At 45.6% G+C, this 24,161-nt stretch overlaps 1 protein-coding gene across 1 annotated transcript in view; it reads left to right on the top strand.

Annotated features, from left to right (window-relative positions):
• Nucleotides 1–5,694: 5,694 nt before the first annotated feature.
• Nucleotides 5,695–24,161, top strand: part of kcnn3 (potassium intermediate/small conductance calcium-activated channel, subfamily N, member 3) — a gene marked incomplete at both ends in the record, with an annotated part of 243,583 nt that continues 225,116 nt past the window's right edge. The window contains 2 exons of the mRNA XM_083761983.1: nucleotides 5,695–5,909; nucleotides 14,512–15,493. Of these exons, the coding sequence (XP_083618109.1) occupies nucleotides 5,695–5,909; nucleotides 14,512–15,493 (1,197 nt within the window). The remainder of the gene's footprint in view (nucleotides 5,910–14,511; nucleotides 15,494–24,161) is intronic.

Below are 24,161 nucleotides of genomic sequence, written 5' to 3' on the forward strand. Positions count from 1 at the left end.
TCTCTCCATCTCTCCATCTCTCCATCTCTCATCTCTCCATCTCTCCATCTCTCATCTCTCCATCTCTCCATCTCTCCATCTCCCATCTCTCCATCTCTCCATCTCTCCATCTCTCCATCTCTCCATCTCTCCATCTCTCCATTTCTCATCTCTCATCTCTCCATCTCTCCATCTCTCATCTCTCATCTCTCCATCTCTCATCTCTCCATCTCTCCATCTCTCCATCTCTCCATCTCTCATCTCTCATCTCTCATCTCTCATCTCTCCATCTCTCATCTCTCCATCTCTCCATCTCTCATCTCTCCATCTCTCATCTCTCCATCTCTCATCTCTCCATCTCTCCATCTCTCCATCTCTCATCTCTCATCTCTCAATCTCTCCATCTCTCATCTCTCCATCTCTCCATCTCTCATCTCTCCATCTCTCCATCTCTCATCTCTCCATCTCTCCATCTCTCCATCTCTCCATCTCTCATCCTCTCCATCTCTCCATCTCTCATCTCTCCATCTCTCATCTCTCCATCTCTCCATCTCTCATCTCTCCATCTCTCATCTCTCATCTCTCCATCTCTCCATCTCTCCATCTCTCATCTCTCCATCTCTCATCTCTCATCTCTCATCTCTCATCTCTCATCTCTCCATCTCTCCATCTCTCCATCTCTCATCTCTCATCTCTCCATCTCTCCATCTCTCCATCTCTCATCCTCTCCATCTCTCCATCTCTCATCTCTCCATCTCTCCATCTCTCCATCTCTCATCTCTCCATCTCTCATCTCTCATCTCTCATCTCTCATCTCTCCATCTCTCCATCTCTCCATCTCTCATCTCTCCATCTCTCATCTCTCCATCTCTCCATCTCTCCATCTCTCATCTCTCCATCTCTCATCTCTCCATCTCTCCATCTCTCCATCTCTCCATCTCTCCATCTCTCCATCTCTCATCTCTCCATCTCTCCACTCTCCACTCTCCACTCTCCTCTCTCCTCTCTCATCTCTCCATCTCTCCATCTCTCCATCTCTCATCCCTCCATCTCTCATCTCTCCATCTCTCCATCTCTCATCTCTCATCTCTCATCTCTCATCTCTCATCTCCTCATCTTCCCATCTCCCATCTCCCATCTCCCATCTCCCATCTCCCATCTCCCTATCACTCCACCTCTATCCCTCCATCCTCTGTGTTTTCCTCCAAATGACATTCTCTCTCTGTCTCTCTCTCTCTCTGTCTCTCTCTCTCTCTCTCTCTCTCTCTCTCTCTCTCTCTCTCTCTCTCTCTCTGAATAAACAAAATAAATAGTTCAAATGGAAGAACATAACTATTGTTTCTACTTCAATGTGTGTGTGTGTGTGTGTGTGTGTGTGTCTGTGTGGGGGGGGGGGTGGGTGCGTGCGTGCATGCGTGTGTCGGTGGTTGTGTGTGTCTGTGCATGCATGATATGCATGCACAGACACACACACACACACGCACGCACGCACGCACGCACGCACGCACGCACGCACGCACAGAGAGAAACATACACATAATTATTATGTGTATGTTTCTCTCTGTGCGCGTGCGTGCGTGCATGCGTGTGCGTGCATGCATGTGCATGCATGATATGCATGCACAGACACGCACGCACGCACGCACGCACGCACGCACGCACGCACGCACGCGCACAGAGAGAAACATACACATAATTATTATGTGTATGTTTCTCTCTGTGCGCGTGCGTGCGTGCATGCGTGTGCGTGCATGCATGTGCATGCATGATATGCATGCACAGACACACACGCACGCACGCACGCACGCACGCACGCACGCACGCGCACAGAGAGAAACATACACATAATTATTATGTGTATGTTTCTCTCTGTGCGCGTGCGTGCGTGCATGCACTTGTGTGTCTGTGGGTGCGTGCGTGCGTGTCGGTGCATGTCTCTGTCTGTCTGTGTGTTAAAGGCTGTGTTAAAGGCTCTGGGATATATTCTCTGAATCTTGTCGGAGCAACATGCTAAGCAACACGCTAAGCTAAATCAGAGAGCCTTAGCAAAACCCCTCATGGGTTTACAAGAACAAGCACATATCAAGACAGTTAATGAGAATAACATGCAAACTTGGAACATACAACTTCAATGCATTTTAATGTTAAAAGCCATAGAACAGGCCTGGGCCGTGGCTCAGCGGTCCAGGCACCTTGGCTGGTAATCCAGTCTGGCAGTGTGCCGCGGGTTCGACTCCCGATCCCCACGGCCTTTACGGCATGTCTTCCCTGCCCCCCCATCTCTCTCCCCACTTCCTGTCAGCCTATAGTCTGTCCCCCCCATAAAAAATAAAGGCGAAAGCCACAAAAAAGCATTTATTAAAAATGTTAAAAAAAGCCATAGAACATTCAATCAGATTACAGAGCATGAATTATATTTACTTCAGAGTCATGCACACAGTTCAACATTTAATTTAAGCAATACATAAGTAACAGTAACACATTGATTGATATTTAGCTTGAATCAAGTAAGTCTGCACGTATTTGAGCCTATATTTATGCCAGACTCTGATCAAAAAGGTGGAGGCTGGGGTGGTGGATCGACTAGGCAAGCTTGCCAGCAGCAGAAAGTCTCTGATGCAATGGAAGCAGAGCTATAGTGAAGCATGCAGTGGCGGCCTTTTTATTATGTTTCAATCGTTTCAATTGAAACGGGCCTCGAGTCTCCAGGGGCCTCCCCAAAAAAGAATATATATATATATACATTTTTTTTTTTTTTTTTTTTTTTTTTGGAAAAAATAAATAGTAGTAGTAGTATAGTTGTTTGGTTGTATTTGTTCCCACTTCCCAGTGTGTGCACTCACTGCACTAGCAGCGCTGAGAGTTGCCATTGCATCATTGTACAGCCTATTATGCTGCCTTCCAGTTATACCTTAAAGTAAGAAAAATGTTTAATCAAGCAATTTTCTACTTGACTGCTGTGTATGCTGTTCATGCTTTGAAGTCCGATAATACACACAATTAATTATTAACATCATGACGTCATGAACGGGGCCTCCCGATCCTTAAGGCCGTGTGAAGCAGTTAGCCGTATTTAGAGGGACAGACTTGTTGAAGGAATGAGGCGTGATTGGAGTATGGAAGTGTCCTGAATAAATTATAGTAAGAGAGTGGCGACACTATAGCGTTGACTCCCATTGTAACAACGGAATGAGGAAGTGCTCATTCTATCTCAATGGGATAGTTCCAATGTTTGGAACTATAGCCCATAGGCGCGTGTCGCCACTCTCTTACTAGATTACTCTTGGAAAGTGTGACGCGATGACACAGCAGAGCCATGTAGACTAACGTGTCCCTGTAGACTAACGTGTCCCTGTAGCGTGACGACACAGCAGAGCCATGTAGACTAACGTGTCCCTGTAGCATGATGACACAGCAGAGCCATGTAGACTAACGTGTCCCTGTAGCATGATGACACAGCAGAGCCATGTAGACTAACGTGTCCCTGTAGCGTGACGACACAGCAGAGCCATGTAGACTAACGTGTCCCTGTAGACTAACGTGTCCCTGTAGCGTGACGACACAGCAGAGCCATGTAGACTAACGTGTCCCTGTAGCGTGACGACACAGCAGAGCCATGTAGACTAACGTGTCCCTGTAGCATGACGACACAGCAGAGCCATGTAGACTAACGTGTCCCTGTAGCATGATGACACAGCTGACTAACGTGTCCCTGTAGCGTGATGACACAGCAGAGCCATGTAGACTAACGTGTCCCTGTATAGCGTCCTTCGAGAGCCTACACAGGTTGTGCAAGGACGTGCTGTGATTGGCCAGTAGCCATTTTGAGTGGCTACTGAAACACTCTCGCCAGAACATGCTCCAACGGCCCCTCCATGGCGGTCTAGTCCACAGAGTAAATATATTTAGGTCTAGTCCACAGAGTAAATATATTTAGGTCTAGTCCACATAGTAAATATATTTAGGTCTAGTCCACAGAGTAAATATATTTAGGTCTAGTCCACAGAGTAAATATATTTAGGTCTAGTCCACATAGTAAATATATTTAGGTCTAGTCCACAGAGTAAATATATTTAGGTCTAGTCCACAGAGTAAATATATTTAGGTCTAGTCCACAGAGTAAATATATTTAGGTCTAGTCCACAGAGTAAATATATTTAGGTCTAGTCCACAGAGTAAATATATATTAGGTCTAGTCCACAGAGTAAATATATTTAGGTCTAGTCCACAGAGTAAATATATTTAGGTCTAGTCCACTGAGTAAATATATTTAGGTCTAGTCCACTGAGTAAATATATTTAGGTCTAGTCCACAGAGTAAATATATTTAGGTCTAGTCCACAGAGTAAATATATTTAGGTCTAGTCCACTGAGTAAATATATTTAGGTCTAGTCCACTGAGTAAATATATTTAGGTCTAGTCCACTGAGTAAATATATTTAGGTCTAGTCCACAGAGTAAATATATTTAGGTCTAGTCCACAGAGTAAATATATTTAGGTCTAGTCCACTGAGTAAATATATTTAGGTCTAGTCCACAGAGTAAATATATTTAGGTCTAGTCCACAGAGTAAATATATTTAGGTCTAGTCCACGGAGTAAATATATTTAGGTCTAGTCCACGGAGTAAATATATTTAGGTCTAGTCCACTGAGTAAATATATTTAGGTCTAGTCCACAGAGTAAATATATTTAGGTCTAGTCCACAGAGTAAATATATTTAGGTCTAGTCCACGGAGTAAATATATTTAGGTCTAGTCCACAGAGTAAATATATTTAGGTCTAGTCCACAGAGTAAATATATTTAGGTCTAGTCCACTGAGTAAATATATTTAGGTCTAGTCCACAGAGTAAATATATTTAGGTCTAGTCCACAGAGTAAATATATTTAGGTCTAGTCCACAGAGTAAATATATTTAGGTCTAGTCCACAGAGTAAATATATTTAGGTCTAGTCCACAGAGTAAATATATTTAGGTCTAGTCCACATAGTAAATATATTTAGGTCTAGTCCACAGAGTAAATATATTTAGGTCTAGTCCACAGAGTAAATATATTTAGGTCTAGTCCACAGAGTAAATATATTTAGGTCTAGTCCACAGAGTAAATATATTTAGGTCTAGTCCACAGAGTAAATATATTTAGGTCTAGTCCACAGAGTAAATATATTTAGGTCTAGTCCACAGAGTAAATATATTTAGGTCTAGTCCACAGAGTAAATATATTTAGGTCTAGTCCACAGAGTAAATATATTTAGGTCTAGTCCACAGTTTTTGTAGGCGAGAGGGCGAGAGGCACTTCTGTGCACAACCCCTGTAGTATTTATAGAATGTCACGTCCCTGTATAAACTAACGCTGTGCTGTGCTGTGTGTGTGTGTGTGTGTGTGTGCGTGTGTGTGTGTGTGCGTGCGTGTGTGCGTGCGCTCCAGCAGACCTCCAGGACCATCATGGACCCTCCTCCCTCCTCCCTGAGTCTGGCTCTGCTGCGCGTCTCCTCAACAGACGACGACGACCAGCGCTACCCGGCCCTCCCCCCTCCTCCTCCCCCGCCGCAGCCGGCTCCGCCCCTTGCCCAGCCGCCGCCGCCCTCCTCCAACCACACGGGGGCGCCGACGCCCTCCTCCTCCTCCTCCTCCACACCCTCCCCCTCCTCCTCCCTCCCCAGGCTGTCCCTCCCTCCCCTCCCCTCCTCCTCCTCCTCGACCACAGCGAGCGCCATGCTGCCGCCCCTGGCCCCGCTGCCGCTCGCCATCCTCCCCAACAGCCACCACCACCACCCCCCCCACCACGGCCTCCACCCGGCCGGCTCCGCCTCCCTGTCCTCGTCGTGCCTGGGCGCCTCGCAGCACAGCCTGAGCGGGGGGGACTACACCGCCCTCTTCTACGCCTCCCACCCGCCGGCCGTGATGCAGGGAGACCCGCAGCGGGAGCGGTAAGGGTTAAAGATTAAACCCCCACTATCTTTATACGTTGTGTCATCCTATTCAGTATTTAAGTCCAACGTAATTTTGTAGTGCTACGTTACGTCGTAGGGGGGCGCTCACGTCACAGCTAAAATACTGAAGTATCTCAGGAGGGGGCGCTCACGTCACAGCTAAAATACTGAAGTATCTCAGGAGGGGGCGCTCACGTCACAGCTAAAATACTGAAGTATCTCAGGAGGGGGCGCTCACGTCACAGCTAAAATACTGAAGTATCTCAGGAGGGGGCGCTCACGTCACAGCTAAAATACTGAAGTATCTCAGGAGGGGGGCGCTCACGTCACAGCTAAAATACTGAAGTATCTCAGGAGGGGGCGCTCACGTCACAGCTAAAATACTGAAGTATCTCAGGAGGGGGCGCTCACGTCACGGCTAAAATACTGAAGTATCTCAGGAGGGGGCGCTCACGTCACAGCTAAAATACTGAAGTATCTCAGGAGGGGGCGCTCACGTCACAGCTAAAATACTGAAGTATCTCAGGAGGGGGCGCTCACGTCACAGCTAAAATACTGAAGTATCTCAGGAGGGGGCGCTCACGTCACAGCTAAAATACTGAAGTATCTCAGGAGGGGGCACTCACGTCACAGCTAAAATACTGAAGTATCTCAGGAGGGGGCGCTCACGTCACAGCTAAAATACTGAAGTATCTCAGGAGGGGGCGCTCACGTCACGGCTAAAATACTGAAGTATCTCAGGAGGGGGCGCTCACGTCACGGCTAAAATACTGAAGTATCTCAGGAGGGGGCGCTCACGTCACGGCTAAAATACTGAAGTATCTCAGGAGGGGGCGCTCACGTCACAGCTAAAATACTGAAGTATCTCAGGAGGGGGCGCTCACGTCACAGCTAAAATACTGAAGTATCTCAGGAGGGGGCGCTCACGTCACGGCTAAAATACTGAAGTATCTCAGGAGGGGGCGCTCACGTCACAGCTAAAATACTGAAGTATCTCAGGAGGGGGCGCTCACGTCACAGCTAAAATACTGAAGTATCTCAGGAGGGGGCGCTCACGTCACAGCTAAAATACTGAAGTATCTCAGGAGGGGGGCGCTCACGTCACGGCTAAAATACTGAAGTATCTCAGGAGGGGGCGCTCACGTCACAGCTAAAATACTGAAGTATCTCAGGAGGGGGCGCTCACGTCACAGCTAAAATACTGAAGTATCTCAGGAGGGGGCCCTCACGTCACAGCTAAAATACTGAAGTATCTCAGGAGGGGGCGCTCACGTCACAGCTAAAATACTGAAGTATCTCAGGAGGGGGGCGCTCACGTCACGGCTAAAATACTGAAGTATCTCAGGAGGGGGCGCTCACGTCACAGCTAAAATACTGAAGTATCTCAGGAGGGGGCGCTCACGTCACGGCTAAAATACTGAAGTATCTCAGGAGGGGGCACTCACGTCACGGCTAAAATACTGAAGTATCTCAGGAGGGGGCGCTCACGTCACAGCTAAAATACTGAAGTATCTCAGGAGGGGGTGCTCACGTCACAGCTAAAATACTGAAGTATCTCAGGAGGGGGTGCTCACGTCACAGCTAAAATACTGAAGTATCTCAGGAGGGGGCGCTCACGTCACAGCTAAAATACTGAAGTATCTCAGGAGGGGGCGCTCACGTCACAGCTAAAATACTGAAGTATCTCAGGAGGGGGCGCTCACGTCACGGCTAAAATACTGAAGTATCTCAGGAGGGGGCGCTCACGTCACGGCTAAAATACTGAAGTATCTCAGGAGGGGGCGCTCACGTCACGGCTAAAATACTGAAGTATCTCAGGAGGGGGCGCTCACGTCACGGCTAAAATACTGAAGTATCTCAGGAGGGGGCGCTCACGTCACGGCTAAAATACTGAAGTATCTCAGGAGGGGGCGCTCACGTCACAGCTAAAATACTGAAGTATCTCAGGAGGGGGCGCTCACGTCACAGCTAAAATACTGAAGTATCTCAGGAGGGGGCGCTCACGTCACAGCTAAAATACTGAAGTATCTCAGGAGGGGGGCGCTCACGTCACAGCTAAAATACTGAAGTATCTCAGGAGGGGGCGCTCACGTCACAGCTAAAATACTGAAGTATCTCAGGAGGGGGCGCTCACGTCACGGCTAAAATACTGAAGTATCTCAGGAGGGGGCGCTCACGTCACAGCTAAAATACTGAAGTATCTCAGGAGGGGGCGCTCACGTCACAGCTAAAATACTGAAGTATCTCAGGAGGGGGCGCTCACGTCACAGCTAAAATACTGAAGTATCTCAGGAGGGGGCGCTCACGTCACAGCTAAAATACTGAAGTATCTCAGGAGGGGGCACTCACGTCACAGCTAAAATACTGAAGTATCTCAGGAGGGGGCGCTCACGTCACAGCTAAAATACTGAAGTATCTCAGGAGGGGGCGCTCACGTCACGGCTAAAATACTGAAGTATCTCAGGAGGGGGCGCTCACGTCACGGCTAAAATACTGAAGTATCTCAGGAGGGGGCGCTCACGTCACGGCTAAAATACTGAAGTATCTCAGGAGGGGGCGCTCACGTCACAGCTAAAATACTGAAGTATCTCAGGAGGGGGCGCTCACGTCACAGCTAAAATACTGAAGTATCTCAGGAGGGGGCGCTCACGTCACGGCTAAAATACTGAAGTATCTCAGGAGGGGGCGCTCACGTCACAGCTAAAATACTGAAGTATCTCAGGAGGGGGCGCTCACGTCACAGCTAAAATACTGAAGTATCTCAGGAGGGGGCGCTCACGTCACAGCTAAAATACTGAAGTATCTCAGGAGGGGGGCGCTCACGTCACGGCTAAAATACTGAAGTATCTCAGGAGGGGGCGCTCACGTCACAGCTAAAATACTGAAGTATCTCAGGAGGGGGCGCTCACGTCACAGCTAAAATACTGAAGTATCTCAGGAGGGGGCCCTCACGTCACAGCTAAAATACTGAAGTATCTCAGGAGGGGGCGCTCACGTCACAGCTAAAATACTGAAGTATCTCAGGAGGGGGGCGCTCACGTCACGGCTAAAATACTGAAGTATCTCAGGAGGGGGCGCTCACGTCACAGCTAAAATACTGAAGTATCTCAGGAGGGGGCGCTCACGTCACGGCTAAAATACTGAAGTATCTCAGGAGGGGGCACTCACGTCACGGCTAAAATACTGAAGTATCTCAGGAGGGGGCGCTCACGTCACAGCTAAAATACTGAAGTATCTCAGGAGGGGGTGCTCACGTCACAGCTAAAATACTGAAGTATCTCAGGAGGGGGTGCTCACGTCACAGCTAAAATACTGAAGTATCTCAGGAGGGGGCGCTCACGTCACAGCTAAAATACTGAAGTATCTCAGGAGGGGGCGCTCACGTCACAGCTAAAATACTGAAGTATCTCAGGAGGGGGCGCTCACGTCACGGCTAAAATACTGAAGTATCTCAGGAGGGGGCGCTCACGTCACGGCTAAAATACTGAAGTATCTCAGGAGGGGGCGCTCACGTCACGGCTAAAATACTGAAGTATCTCAGGAGGGGGCGCTCACGTCACGGCTAAAATACTGAAGTATCTCAGGAGGGGGCGCTCACGTCACGGCTAAAATACTGAAGTATCTCAGGAGGGGGCGCTCACGTCACAGCTAAAATACTGAAGTATCTCAGGAGGGGGCGCTCACGTCACAGCTAAAATACTGAAGTATCTCAGGAGGGGGCGCTCACGTCACGGCTAAAATACTGAAGTATCTCAGGAGGGGGCGCTCACGTCACGGCTAAAATACTGAAGTATCTCAGGAGGGGGCGCTCACGTCACAGCTAAAATACTGAAGTATCTCAGGAGGGGGCGCTCACGTCACAGCTAAAATACTGAAGTATCTCAGGAGGGGGCGCTCACGTCACAGCTAAAATACTGAAGTATCTCAGGAGGGGGCGCTCACGTCACGGCTAAAATACTGAAGTATCTCAGGAGGGGGCGCTCACGTCACGGCTGAAATACTGAAGTATCTCAGGAGGGGGCGCTCACGTCACAGCTAAAATACTGAAGTATCTCAGGAGGGGGCGCTCACGTCACGGCTAAAATACTGAAGTATCTCAGGAGGGGGCGCTCACGTCACAGCTGAAATACTGAAGTATCTCAGGAGGGGGCGCTCACGTCACGGCTAAAATACTGAAGTATCTCAGGAGGGGGCGCTCACGTCACAGCTAAAATACTGAAGTATCTCAGGAGGGGGCGCTCACGTCACAGCTAAAATACTGAAGTATCTCAGGAGGGGGCGCTCACGTCACGGCTAAAATACTGAAGTATCTCAGGAGGGGGCGCTCACGTCACAGCTAAAATACTGAAGTATCTCAGGAGGGGGCGCTCACGTCACAGCTAAAATACTGAAGTATCTCAGGAGGGGGCGCTCACGTCACAGCTAAAATACTGAAGTATCTCAGGAGGGGGCGCTCACGTCACAGCTAAAATACTGAAGTATCTCAGGAGGGGGCGCTCACGTCACGGCTAAAATACTGAAGTATCTCAGGAGGGGGCGCTCACGTCACGGCTAAAATACTGAAGTATCTCAGGAGGGGGCGCTCACGTCACGGCTGAAATACTGAAGTATCTCAGGAGGGGGCGCTCACGTCACAGCTAAAATACTGAAGTATCTCAGGAGGGGGCGCTCACGTCACGGCTAAAATACTGAAGTATCTCAGGAGGGGGCGCTCACGTCACAGCTGAAATACTGAAGTATCTCAGGAGGGGGCGCTCACGTCACGGCTAAAATACTGAAGTATCTCAGGAGGGGGCGCTCACGTCACAGCTAAAATACTGAAGTATCTCAGGAGGGGGCGCTCACGTCACAGCTAAAATACTGAAGTATCTCAGGAGGGGGCGCTCACGTCACAGCTAAAATACTGAAGTATCTCAGGAGGGGGCGCTCACGTCACGGCTAAAATACTGAAGTATCTCAGGAGGGGGCGCTCACGTCACGGCTAAAATACTGAATAGAGAGCATTGCAGTCCCGCCCCCCTTTTCATGACGACGACAGGCCCAGAAGAGAATTCACCATTCATTGTTTATTCAACACATTCTGACCTGAGATCAGATTCATACGAGGTTTCCACTGGACACACACTGGTCTGATTAACCCATTCTGACCTGAGATCAGATTCTAAAAAATGTCAGTCGTTCTTCGATTTTTCAAAAAATAGCAGAGTGGCGCGCTATGAGCTTGTAGATCTGCTATTTTTCAATAGCTAAAGCATAACATGATGCCAACACCAAAATGGGTTCCCGTTCAGAATGGGTTAAAGACATTTAAGCCTCGGACAAAGCTTTGTCCGAGGCTTGTTTGTGACAATAAAGTTAAACACAATGTTTTGGGCCGATCAAATAATTTAAAAAAAATAATAAAAAAAAACACTTTTTTTCCCTTCTTTCTAATTATTTGATCGGCCCAAAATGTTGTGTTTATTGTCATGAATAAAATGTTTTAAAATGTCCCGACCCGACCCGGCACTATATCACATATCTGATAAAATATCAACATAATATCCAGTTCAGAGCTCTCACACCTGCATGACAGACAGTAAAACAGTTGATTATTCTGCTGTAGACTTTTGTTCAGTCTGTAAAATAGCATGCATAAAAAAACAGAAAATAAATAAAATGATACTCTCCGTGTTACGGGGCAACCCGTGCCCTATAAATACACAAACTGCTTAAGATGCAAGGACGATTGTTTTAAACTTGGGTGTGGAATTTAAATGATCACTGCTTGTTTGTTTAGTTGTCTCTCCTGCACTGCTGGTGGCATTTCCCTTGATTAGGAAGGGCTCAAGTGCTATGCAGGAGGAGAGGGGTGTTTCTTATGCTTTGAGTCATTATTTATCATTGAGTTTTCATGCTGATTCATACGTGTTCAATTGTAACGCATTATTGTTGAGAATGTTTAGGTTACTTTTATGCAAGGGCTTTATTCATGGGAGTATTTATTATTATTGAAGTATTTGAGAAGAAATGTGCTAATTGAGTCTGTGTCCTGTGGTAGGATCCAGTGCTATTTAAAGGAGGCTGCAGGGACAGGCTAGGCTAGTTAGTGAGATGTGGGCAATGATGACACAGGTAACATCCCTGAGGGAGAGCTATTTGAATTGTCCTTTGCAATGAAAACTGTCTGGACTTTGGGAAATAAAAAAACCCTTTAACTGCATTCCAGACTGGCCTTGGAGCCTTGGCCGTTCGGGCAACTTTACACTCCGTGTTGAAATAATGTATTTCACCCTCTTTCATTTTTTCTGGTTTCTGTTGCATTCCTGAGCCAATAATTACATTTTTGTAAGCTGATGCTGCTGTGGAAGCAGACCAACGTAAATCTATATAAATTAATAACATAAACTCTCAGTGTAATCACTGATGACCCGATACTGATGATCAGGGTTCAAAGAGAACAATTTAAATATACTTTTGCTCTCGTTAAGACTCTCCTATTCAATTCTCAGGAATGAGACAAAAACAAAAATAATGTATAAATGTAAAACTTAATGGGGTGAGCAATTGATATAAAATAAGCCATTATTCTTAGTTTATACTTTTTTCAAGCTGTATCACGATTCACAAGATTATCACAACATGATTTCATGCATTTGTTATGGTTATTTTTTCAAGTTACTTAACATAACAAAAAGAGACCATTTTGACCAAAATACTTGTTGGCAAACGAAACGTCTACAGAATCGTCCCACAAAAGCATAAATTAAGGTATAGAACTGCAACTCATAGAATTTCACTATGCAATTTCTCTGAAACGGCAGATCATGGAGACATTGTATCACCTTGATCATATTTATCACCATATCGCCCACCCCTATAAGTAGAACATGACAATGCCCGACTCATGTAAAAAGAGAGAACACTAGACCGACCGATATGGAATTTTGTGACCGATCCGATAACCGATACGATAGAGGGTAACAATCACCGGCGATAACTGATATGCAACCGATATAGTGATTTTTTTAAAACTGGAATAAAAACACGCCTTTTCTGTGAGGATTGTGCAAAGATTTTGCACCGATATGATTATGCAAATTAAGGTACAAAGTACAGACAGCCCTGCTTTCTTAAACCAATGACTTTAAGGCTTATAATATTTTTTTACTTCTCACTTACTTCAGACTTTTTCTGAATTTCTGACTTTGATCTGGTCCATTAACATTTTTATAGACCTGGTTGCTTGTTTCTCTCACATTCAAAATGTGGCAACCCTGATCAACAGTTTGTTTTGGTTAGCATTTGGATAGCTAGTTAGCTTGCAGTTAGCTTGCCAGTTAGCTAGCAGAGGCTGCAGCTGCTACCGTCATGAATAACAGTATTTAGTGCAATTTTCTATCCCAGAACTTATCATGGATAAGCGTGGCTCCTCCTTCTTTTCTAGTAAGTACAACAAACGAAGTACTTTTAACGTGTTGTGGCTGTTTTCTGTCAGCACGGAGTAAAGCACAGTGCACTCTCTCTCTTCCACACACACACACACACACACACACACACACACACACACACACACGCGTGTATGGCAAGCCGTTTTAACATTGAATTAAACCACCCTCCTATCTGTAATATATGTTTTAGATATCCAAAACCATGTTTCTCCTAGTCAGAACTGCATTCTTGCTAGTAGAAATTGCAATTCAGGATATCTTGAATTCAGTTCTTCCTAGTCAAAATTAACATTTATACTCCTATCAACAACTGTCATTCTTCCTAGGAGAAATGAAGTTCTTCCTAGGAGAAATGAAGTTCTTCCTAGGAGTAATTGCATTGTTCCTAGTCATAATACTAATTACAGATATCCAAAACTACATTTGTACTAGTCATAATATGAATTGCAGATATCCATAATTCAATTTGTACTAGTCACAATGTATTTTGGGATATACACAATATAATTATGGTTGTCTGGAATATTTTGGGAATCTGTAATGGTAGTTTCTCCTAGTAATAATTGCATTGTAGATATCTGAAATGGTAGTTTCTCCTAGTAATAATTGCATTGTAGATATCTGAAATGGTAGTTTCTCCTAGTAAGAATTGCATTGTAGATATCTGAAATGGTAGTTTGTCCTAGTAAGAATTTAATTATAGATTATAGATTTTTAGATATCGAGAATGCAGTTACGGATATCCAAAACTAAAAGCCCAATACACATGAATGGAAAAAGTGACGTTATTTCTCCTAGGAGGAATTACAATATGGATATCTCAAATGGTAATTTTGGATAGGAAAAATTAAAGGATTAAATGTTAAAACGGCATGCCATACACGCGCGCGCACACACGAGACACCTCGGTGCACTCTGCCGGAGAAAATAAATCATTAAACTGGGTTTAGCCAGACGCAGCAAAGCGGCAGCATGTATTTTTTTATATCGGCCAATCGGAGAAATTTTCACAGATACGATCCAATCGGTCAGGCCCATATATGGTCATATCGGCGGCCGATATATCGGTGCACCGATTATCGGTGGGTCTCTAAAGAAAACCCCCGCCCTCCCCATATGTACAGTATGTCAGAAGGCTGATTTTAACCCTTTCTGCCCCCTTTCTGCAGAGAGCGGGAGCGTGGCGATGGGGGGCGGAGCTCCAAGCACCGGCAGGCCAGCCCGCTGGTGCACCGGCGCGACAGCAACCCGTTCACCGAGATCGCCATGAGCTCCTGCAAGTACAGCGGCGGCGTCATGAAGCCGCTGAGCCGCCTCAGCGCATCCCGCCGCAACCTCATCGAGTCGGACAGCGGCAGCGACACGCGCGACTCCGCCCCCGGAGGAGGAGGCGGGGCCTCTTCCGTCAGCAGCAACGGCGCCGGACTCAACGGGCGCGGCGGTGTTGGCGGCGACCACCACCACGGGACCTCGCTGGCCTCGGCGTCCTCCTCGCTGCACGGACCCCTCCTCCTCCACCAGAACCCTCCACACGGACCCCTCCTCCTCCACCAGAACCCTCCACACGGACCCCTCCTCCTCCACCAGAACCCTCCACACGGACCCCTCCTCCTCCACCAGAACCCTCCACACGGACCCCTCCTCCTCCACCAGAACCCGCCGCCCGAGATCATCATCTCCTCCAGGGACGACTCGCCGTACCTGCCGCGCCACGCCGCCCCCCCCGCCTACGACCTCAGCGAGCCCGCCGTCTCCAGCCCGTTGGCCTCCTCCCACTCCGGCCCCCTGGGGGGCTCGTCGGACCTCATCTACCACCAGAACCACGCGCTGGCGCCCCTTGGGGCGGGCTCGTCGTGCGGCGGGCTCTCCACGGCGGGGCTGCGCTCCGTAGGAGGAGGCCGGAGCGTCCGGAGCGCGTCCGCGGGAGGAGGAGGAGGGGGAGGGGTGGGGTTGGCGGCGGGCGGGGGGGCGAGGGGCAGCATGTCCAAGGCCAACAAGCGCAAGAACCAGAACATCGGCTACAAGCTGGGCCACCGGAGGGCGCTGTTCGAGAAGCGCAAGAGGCTGAGCGACTACGCGCTCATCTTCGGCATGTTCGGCATCGTCGTCATGGTGATCGAGACGGAGCTGTCCTGGGGCGTCTACAACAAGGTGAGGAGGAGGAGGAGGAGGGGCTTAATGGTGGCGTTGGAGACAGTGTGTCCGGTTGAAAACGCAATGATCGGCTTTGACGTTTTGAGTGTCATATTGATGAGATTTCTGAGCGGTGCGTGCCGCTCCAGCATTGTGCGCGCGCGCGTGTGTGTGTGTGTGTGTGTGTGTGTGCGCGTGCGCGTGCGTGTGCGTGTGCGTGTGCGTGTGTGTGTGTCAATACGCGTGCCTGTTGACGTCTCTATAATCCAGCATGACCCATTGACCTGCAGCTGAATTGGGGTCGCATTCGGGTCAAAACACACACACACACACACACACACACACACACACACACACACACACACACACACACACACTCCAAGGCAGCGCTCACTTCACACATGGGTGTGACCTTTGACCTCTGCCCAGCTTTGAGGTTTTTGTGTGAACACAAGCATTGGTGATGATTTGATTGGCTGAGCAATGTACACATATTGAGGATGAAAGTGAGGGCAGAAAAGTTGAAGACGCCAAAACTGATTGGCCAGAATGGATGGCATTTGTGATGATTTGATTTGCTGAGAACAGAACGTGATGTATGATAATGTACAGTATGATGATAAGAGCACCTCTCAGTGTTATTATTTTTTTATGTAGACAAACGGTGAAACGAAAATTTTAGGTACATTTACTTTACTGGTGTATTTCCATTTTCATTGTGACTCGAGACGTAGTGGTATAGTATAGTTTGAAAGATTGTTAGATTTTTATTATTATTACACAACATACATTAACCACTTCATTTCGGCCTTTTGAAAATAGCCAGTACAGTACACCACAGTGAGCCAAGTAGATCTGCTATTTTCAAAAGATTTGTATACAGTTGAAAACGGGACCATCTGTATGTGTACTTTTGTACAAGTACACGTTGAATTGCGGACTTTTACTTGTAAACAAAGCATTTTTATATTGCAGTATTGACACTTTTGTCTTTTACTTAAAGGACCTATAACATAAAATTCAACTTTTTCAATTTCTTTTGTGTTTTTGGGGCTCCCATGTGTGTTTTCTATCCCCACAAATAACCAATTTTGAACAATCAGGCCTTCATGTCATATGGGTGTTTTAATGGAAATTGCTCTCAGAAACAGCTCGACTGATTTTGGCCTCATCATGATGTCATCAATGTCACCCTACTTTGTATAATTCCTCCTTTTCTTCAGTCTTCAGTTGCAAATTTGCATTTCCACTTTGTTTACAATGTCCACCATTGTTGATTTTCCAAGCTGGCATGGAATGGAAACAAGCATGGTTTTATCTAGCATGAGTATTATAATGACTCAAATATTAAATAATCTGCATATCAGCACCCCCACCACCTCAGGACATTGTGGTACTGCAGCTAAAACTGCTTTCAAAGTCCAGAAAGAAATGACAAGGCCTGGTTATATCAGAGTGGTGATTGAGGCTCAAACCATTAGAAATAACTTTGAGGGACATAGACAATATGATTATTAAATATTAAAAGCAGTTTTAAAATGCATGTTATTTGCGCTTTAAGTGAAAATAGTATGTACTTTTTTTTCCCACCACTGCTATTTGCCCTGTTGTTAGCTGAGTGGAGCTCATGGTTACTCTGCTCACTCCCATCTCGTCTCTCTGGTTGAGAGTCAGAGCGACATCTAAATGTCAAAATTGATGTCAGAGCGACATCTAAATGTCAGAGCGACATCTAAATGTCAAAATTGATGTCAGAGCGACATCTAAATGTCAAAATTGTTGTTTCACAGGGATTCACATTCAATTTAACCCATTTTGGGGCGGGAACCCCTGTTGGTGTTTTAACCATTATGTTATACTTTAGCTATTGAAAAATAGCAGATCTACAAGCTCATAGCGCGGAGCTTGTAGGTCTGCTATTTTTAGAAAAATCGTGAAAATGGTGGCGCAAAACTTTATATATTCTTTCAGAGCGAACATTTCTAACTCAAATCTTTGCTTCTGGGGGGGTCCCCGAAACAACATATATTTTCAGATGGGGGTCGGTGGCCAATTTCATATATTTTTGGGGGATCCTTGACCTGAAATAGTTTGAGAACCACTGACGGAAACACAGGGTTTTTCAGGAAACTGTCAGGATTCAGAAGACATTTTGTAGAATCGTTCCCAGGTCAAAATGGGTTAAGGAAGGGAGGAGAAAAAAACCCCTAATGGATCGTTTGACCGTTAGGTAGATCTTTATTTATCCCATGGGGGGGGGGAGATCGTTTGACTGTTACGTAGATCTTTATTTATCCCATGGGGGGGAATCTGTTACGGTTTAACCCGGTCGATGGCTGCTCTGGTGGTTATGGTGATTGGTTGAGGGGAGCTCAACCCCAAAGCAAACTTAAATTCTTTACTCAAATCTTTGCTTCTTGGGGTCCCTGGAACAACATATTTTGAATTGGGGGTCGGCGGCCAAATATATCATTTTTGGGACTTATAGGTTTCTCAAAACTGTTAGGATTTAGACTAGGGTATTATAGAATCGGTGCAGCGGTTTAGCAATACAATTGTGCGCTTTTTGTAGCGTGAAACTTTCAGCATAGTTAGTATACCATAACTTACATTTTCAGTAGGGGAGGGAAGTCAGACTTGACCTCTTGAGATGTCAAATCTGCGATGGCCGCCAGTCCACACATCTAATTTTATAAATACTGCAGAGAAAACATTCAAGGCGTTTGGGGTTGCCCATTCATTTGATAATACTTTGTAGATTTCCATCCAAGGACATAAACATTTAATCAAGGTCAAGGTCAGTGTTTTAGCTTGGACACTAACATACAGTAGTGAAACTGTAAAGATGCAATTCATTATTTACTTCCATTCTTAGTCTTAGTTTCTTTCAGTCTTAAGGTCATTACACACTGGCGAATTGGCGACGCGATATATTCGTGCGAATAATTCGCATTTAAAAAGAAACAATTGAAGTCCATGCAAGCTTCCACATCAGTGGCGAATGTGCGAATGTGCGAAAATGCGACCGTTTTCGCTTTTATTTGTTCGCTCTGGTGTCGTATTTTGCAGAGATTCGCAGGCGAACTGCAACATGCAATATTTCGCATTTTCAGATCGCTTATTCGCATCGCGTCGCTAATTCGCCAGTGTGTAATGACCTTTAGTCTTAGTTTCTTTCAGTCATCATAGCTTCATTTAGTTTCCATTTCGTTTTCGTCAGTGAAAAAAGGTAGTCAACGAACATTTTGTGTCATAGTTTTAGTCGACAAAAACAGCACTGCTGGGTTGGAGTAATGCTAGTATCTACTATCTAGTGGTCATGACTTCTGTGTGAAGAGCTGTTTCTGGGTAACATTCACTTCTAATATCTAGTGTTCATGACTTCTGTGTGAAGAGCTGTTTCTAGTATCTAGTGTTCATGACTTATGTGTGAAGAGCTGTTTCTAGTATCTAGTGTTCATGACTTATGTGTGAAGAGCTGTTTCTAATATCTAGTGTTCATGACTGCTGTGTGAAGAGCTGTTTCTAGTATCTAGTGGTCATGACTTCTGTGTGAAGAGCTGTTTCTGGGTAACATTCACTTCTAATATCTAGTGTTCATGACTTCTGTGTGAAGAGCTGTTTCTAGTATCTAGTGTTCATGACTTCTGTGTGAAGAGCTGTTTCTAGTATCTAGTGTTCATGACTTCTGTGTGAAGAGCTGTTTCTAGTATCTAGTGTTCATGACTGCTGTGTGAAGAGCTGTTTCTAGTATCTAGTGTTCATGACTTCTGTGTGAAGAGCTGTTTCTAGTATCTAGTGTTCAAGAGAAAGAGACAACTTTATTAGAGAACAAGTAAAATAAGAGTAAAGCCAATGAGAACAGTACATGTGACAGGTTAAAAACACATCAGCTCGGGAATGCTATTCTGAACAGGTGGGCTTTCAGTGTGGTTTTGAAGGTGGGGAGTGAGGGGAGCATCCCGGATCTGTTTGGGGAGGGCATTCCAGAGGGTACTTTCCTGTGCTAGCGAACGCAAATATACAGTGTCACACCCGATGAAAGACTGGAAGAGCCACAGACACAGTGTTGGTAATCGTGGTAACCATTACACCTTCTGTAATGAAAGAAAATATGACTTGTGAATTATGCAAGTCATCAGTAAAAGTTGATGTCGGGTCGAGTCCTCGCTTGAAGACGTCATGACATTGACATTGACGACGACGAGGGGGGGGGGGGGATGGGGGGTTGTTTGGGGATGATGTTTGCGCTTCTGTTCTGACCTCTCCGACAGTGCAGTTAACGAACGCTCTGTGATTCATGGCCGCCACAATGCAATTCCATTGGGAGTCACATGGTTTGACCAAACATCTGTGTTTGATTGCTGATTGCTGCCTCATCAAACACAAATGTTTGGTCAAACCATCCCACAAAACCACCCACGAAAAACGGAGAGAAATGAAATGTCCAGTACCTTATTCTCTCCCCCTCCTATTCTCTCCTGCTGTACCGTCTACCCCTCCTGAAATCATCCAGCTTGTTCCATGTGTTGCTTATTATTTGATCAAGCGCACAGCTGTCAATGGCATCCTCATTATCCTGATATCGCGACTCCGTGCTGCACGTCAACTTAATTTGAATGTCCCGTGTTGTATGTTGTATAGGGCAGGACACTCACTGTAGTCATCGTTCAATGTCCTCTCATGTGATGTTGTTTAGGGCAGGACACTCACTGTAGTCATGGTACAATCTTCTCTCATGTGATGTTGTTTAACCCATTCTGAACGGGAACCCATTTTGGTGTTAGCGTCATGTTATGCTTTAGCTATTGAAAAATAGCAGATCTACAAGCTCATAGCGCGCCACCGAGTGGCGCGCTACGAGCTTGTAGGTCTGCTATTTTTGAAAAATCGAAGAACGACTGACATTTTTTTAATCTGATCTCAGGTCAGAATGGGTTAATCAGACCAGTGTGTGTCCAGTGGAAACCTCGTATGAATCTGATCTCAGGTCAGAATGGGATAGGGCAGGACACTCACTGTAGTCATCGTTCAATGTTCTCTCATGTGATGTTGTTTAGGGCAGGACACTCACTGTAGTCATGGTTCAATGTCCTCTCATGTGATGTTGTTTAGGGCAGGACGCTCACTGTAGTCACCGTTCAATGTCCTCTCATGTGATGTTGTTTAGGGCAGGACACTCACTGTAGTCATGGTTCAATGTCCTCTCATGTGATGTTGTTTAGGGCAGGACACTCACTGTAGTCATCGTTCAATGTCCTCTCATGTGATGTTGTTTAACCCATTCTGAACGGGAACCCATTTTGGTGTTAGCGTCATGTTGTGCTTTAGCTATTGAAAAATAGCAGATCTACAAGCTCATAGCGCGCCACCGAGTGGCGCGCTATGAGCTTGTAGGTCTGCTATTTTTGAAAAATCGAAGAACGACTGACATTTTTAGAATCTGATCTCAGGTCAGAATGGGTTAATCAGACCAGTGTGTGTCCAGTGGAAACCTCGTATGAATCTGATCTCAGGTCAGAATGGGATAGGGCAGGACACTCACTGTAGTCATCGTTCAATGTCCTCTCATGTGATGTTGTTTAGGGCAGGACACTCACTGTAGTCATCGTTCAATCTTCTCTCATGTGATGTAGCCTACACACAATTATAAAAGGACAGGGGAAATATGAATGGTCTTATCCTCCTAAAACACGCCCGTATGTAGCTGGTTCTACAGTTTAGGAGCGATGGACTGAGAAGGCTCACTGCCATCTTTTCTTACAACCTTGCCTTATAGAGCGTCGCAGTCCCTCCCCCTTTCAGAACGACGAGTGGCCCAGGAAATGAATCCCAATGCATTTCTCCCATATGATGCGGGACTGCGACGCTCTATAGGGACGACAAGGAACATTATTTTGGTCATAGTAGTATGTAGAATGATATCGCTCAGCCCTGGTGTGCTAGCTCTCCTGATTTGAAACTACAAAACTAGTCTTGCACCAAGACTGAATAGGCTCTGTCACGCTAATATGGTTTCTGCCTCGGGTTTGAGTAAATGGTGCACTGTGACTGGCCAATCGCTGTGATTGACAGCCTACACCTAAACCTAACCCTAACCTTAACCTCAGTAAAACTATACCTAAACCTAACCCTAACCCTAACCTCAGTAAAACTATACCTAAACCTAACCCTAACCTCAGTAAAACTATACCTAAACCTAACCCTAACCTCAGTAAAACTATACCTAAACCTAACCCTAACCTCAGTAAAACTATACCTAAACCTAACCCTAACCTCAGTAAAACTATACCTAAACCTAACCCTAACCTCAGTAAAACTATACCTAAACCTAACCCTAACCTCAGTAAAACTATACCTAAACCTAACCCTAACCTTAACCTCAACCTCAGTAAAACTATACCTAAACCTAACCTCAGTAAACTATACCTAAACCTAACCTCAGTAAACTATACCTAAACCTAACCTCAGTAAACTATACCTAAACCTAACCTCAGTAAAACTATGCCTAAACCTAACCTCAGTAAACTATGCCTAAACCTAACCTCAGTAAACTATACCTAAACCTAACCTCAGTAAACTATACCTAAACCTAACCTCAGTAAACTATACCTAAACCTAACCTCAGTAAACTATACCTAAACCTAACCTCAGTAAACTATACCTAAACCTAACCTCAGTAAACTATACCTAAACCTAACCTCAGTAAACTATACCTAAACCTAACCTCAGTAAACTATACCTAAACCTAACCTCAGTAAACTATACCTAAACCTAACCTCAGTAAACTATACCTAAACCTAACCTCAGTAAACTATACCTAAACCTAACCTCAGTAAACTATACCTAAACCTAACCTCAGTAAACTATACCTAAACATAACCTCAGTAAACTATACCCAAACCTAACCTCAGTAAAACTAACGCAGTGGCTGGGGGGGCGTTTCCAAGAAGCCAAATCCGCGGAAGAAACCCTTTTAGCCTCTGTCACGCCTCTGCCTCTGCCACAGCAGCCATATTGGGGATATCTTCCTTGTTTCCTTCACAGACACTTACCAATTATACTAACGAAGGCTCTATTATTCCTTTCCGGTCGAAGAGAGTCAAGCCTGCTGATATTTCTGCATGTTGGCTCACTGGCAACACTATCACTATATCTAACACTATCTAATAGTCCAATTCTCATTTTCATGACACAACATGTCCATTAAAACGCATACCCAAAGCATACTCAAAACAACATCTTCATGGCTCACTACATGTACATATTCACTATTATTGTTTGTCGCATCAATAACACTGTGCTATAATAATAACCACACAGAAAGTCTGGACGCTTTTTTACACTTTTTCCCTAGTTACTATAATTGGTAAGACCTGTGAATGAAGTAAGGATGAGGCTGTTAATTGTGCACGGAGCCTGTTGGTCTGTGGGGGGCAATTATTCTTCCCAAGGGGCCAAACGAGGAACAGGAAATGTTTTGGAGGGCCGGGGGGGGGCCAAAAGGCTGAACTCAATTCTTTCCTAATGTTAATTTTATTTCTATATAAAAAATCACACCCGTGTGAACCGAGTGGTGCAACTCCCCTCTCCCCTCCCCCTCCCTCCTCTCTCTCTCTCTCTCATTAGCAGGCAACAGTGCAGCACTACTTCTCTCTCTGTTTCTGGCACAACAGCGCCCCTACTGGTACTAATAGTCATATACTGGTGCTCATTAACGTCACATAGGCAGACACATAGACGCATAGGTGAACACGGACATTGCTGTTCCTTGGAGTGGTTGCACCACTCAAAAAGCAGTAAATGCTAATAGTAGTCCATATCTTTGAGTGGTGCCACCACTCCTACAACCAGCAATGTCCACCTGTTTACCTGTGTGAGTGCGAGTATGTGACTTATTTATACCAGTAGGTGGCGCCAGAAACAGAGAGAGGGGTAGTGCTGTGTCTCTAATGAGAGAGAGAGAGAGAGAGAGAGAGAGGGGAATTGCACCACTCAGTTCACACGTGTGTGATTTTTGTTGAAACCTCTGCATTCGGCGTCCACCTTTTCTGTTTTTGGCACAGACATGTTTTGCGGAGTAGTTACAAGGAAAACGTAACAGGTTGTCAAAATTAAAGCAATGCAGTGTGTTTTTATTTTCTCACTTCTCCAACTATAACCTTTCGATGCCCAGCCATGGGTCTGCTTTATCCCATTCTGAACGGGAACCCCTTTTGGTGTTGGCATCATGTTATGCTTTAGCTATTGAAAAATAGCAGATCTACAAGCTCATAGCGCGCCACCGAGTGGCGCGATACAAGCTTGTAGGTCTGCTATTTTAGAAAAATCGAAGAGCGACTGACATAGAAGACATTTTTAGAATCTGATCTCAGGTCAGAATGAAAACTGTCAGGATGTAGAAGACATTTTTAGAATCTGATCTCAGGTCGGAATGGAAAACTGTCAGGATGTAGAAGACATTTTTAGAATCTGATCTCAGGTCAGAATGGGTTATGCACAGAATGTTGTTGTGCACAGAGTGTGTTGGTCTTTGGGGGAATCCCTTCCCATCGATCCCACGGTAACATGAAGATTATTGATCCATCCTCCGGCCTATCGCCTCCAACAGTGATCTAACACTGTTGAACATCTAGTGGGCTGCAGTGTTGTTTTCGTCGACGAAAAATGTCCGTCGACTACCTTT

Source organism: Protomyctophum parallelum, assembly GCF_964188405.1.
Source record: "Protomyctophum parallelum genome assembly, chromosome: 3".
In the NCBI taxonomy this organism is placed as follows: Eukaryota; Metazoa; Chordata; class Actinopteri; order Myctophiformes; family Myctophidae; genus Protomyctophum; species Protomyctophum parallelum.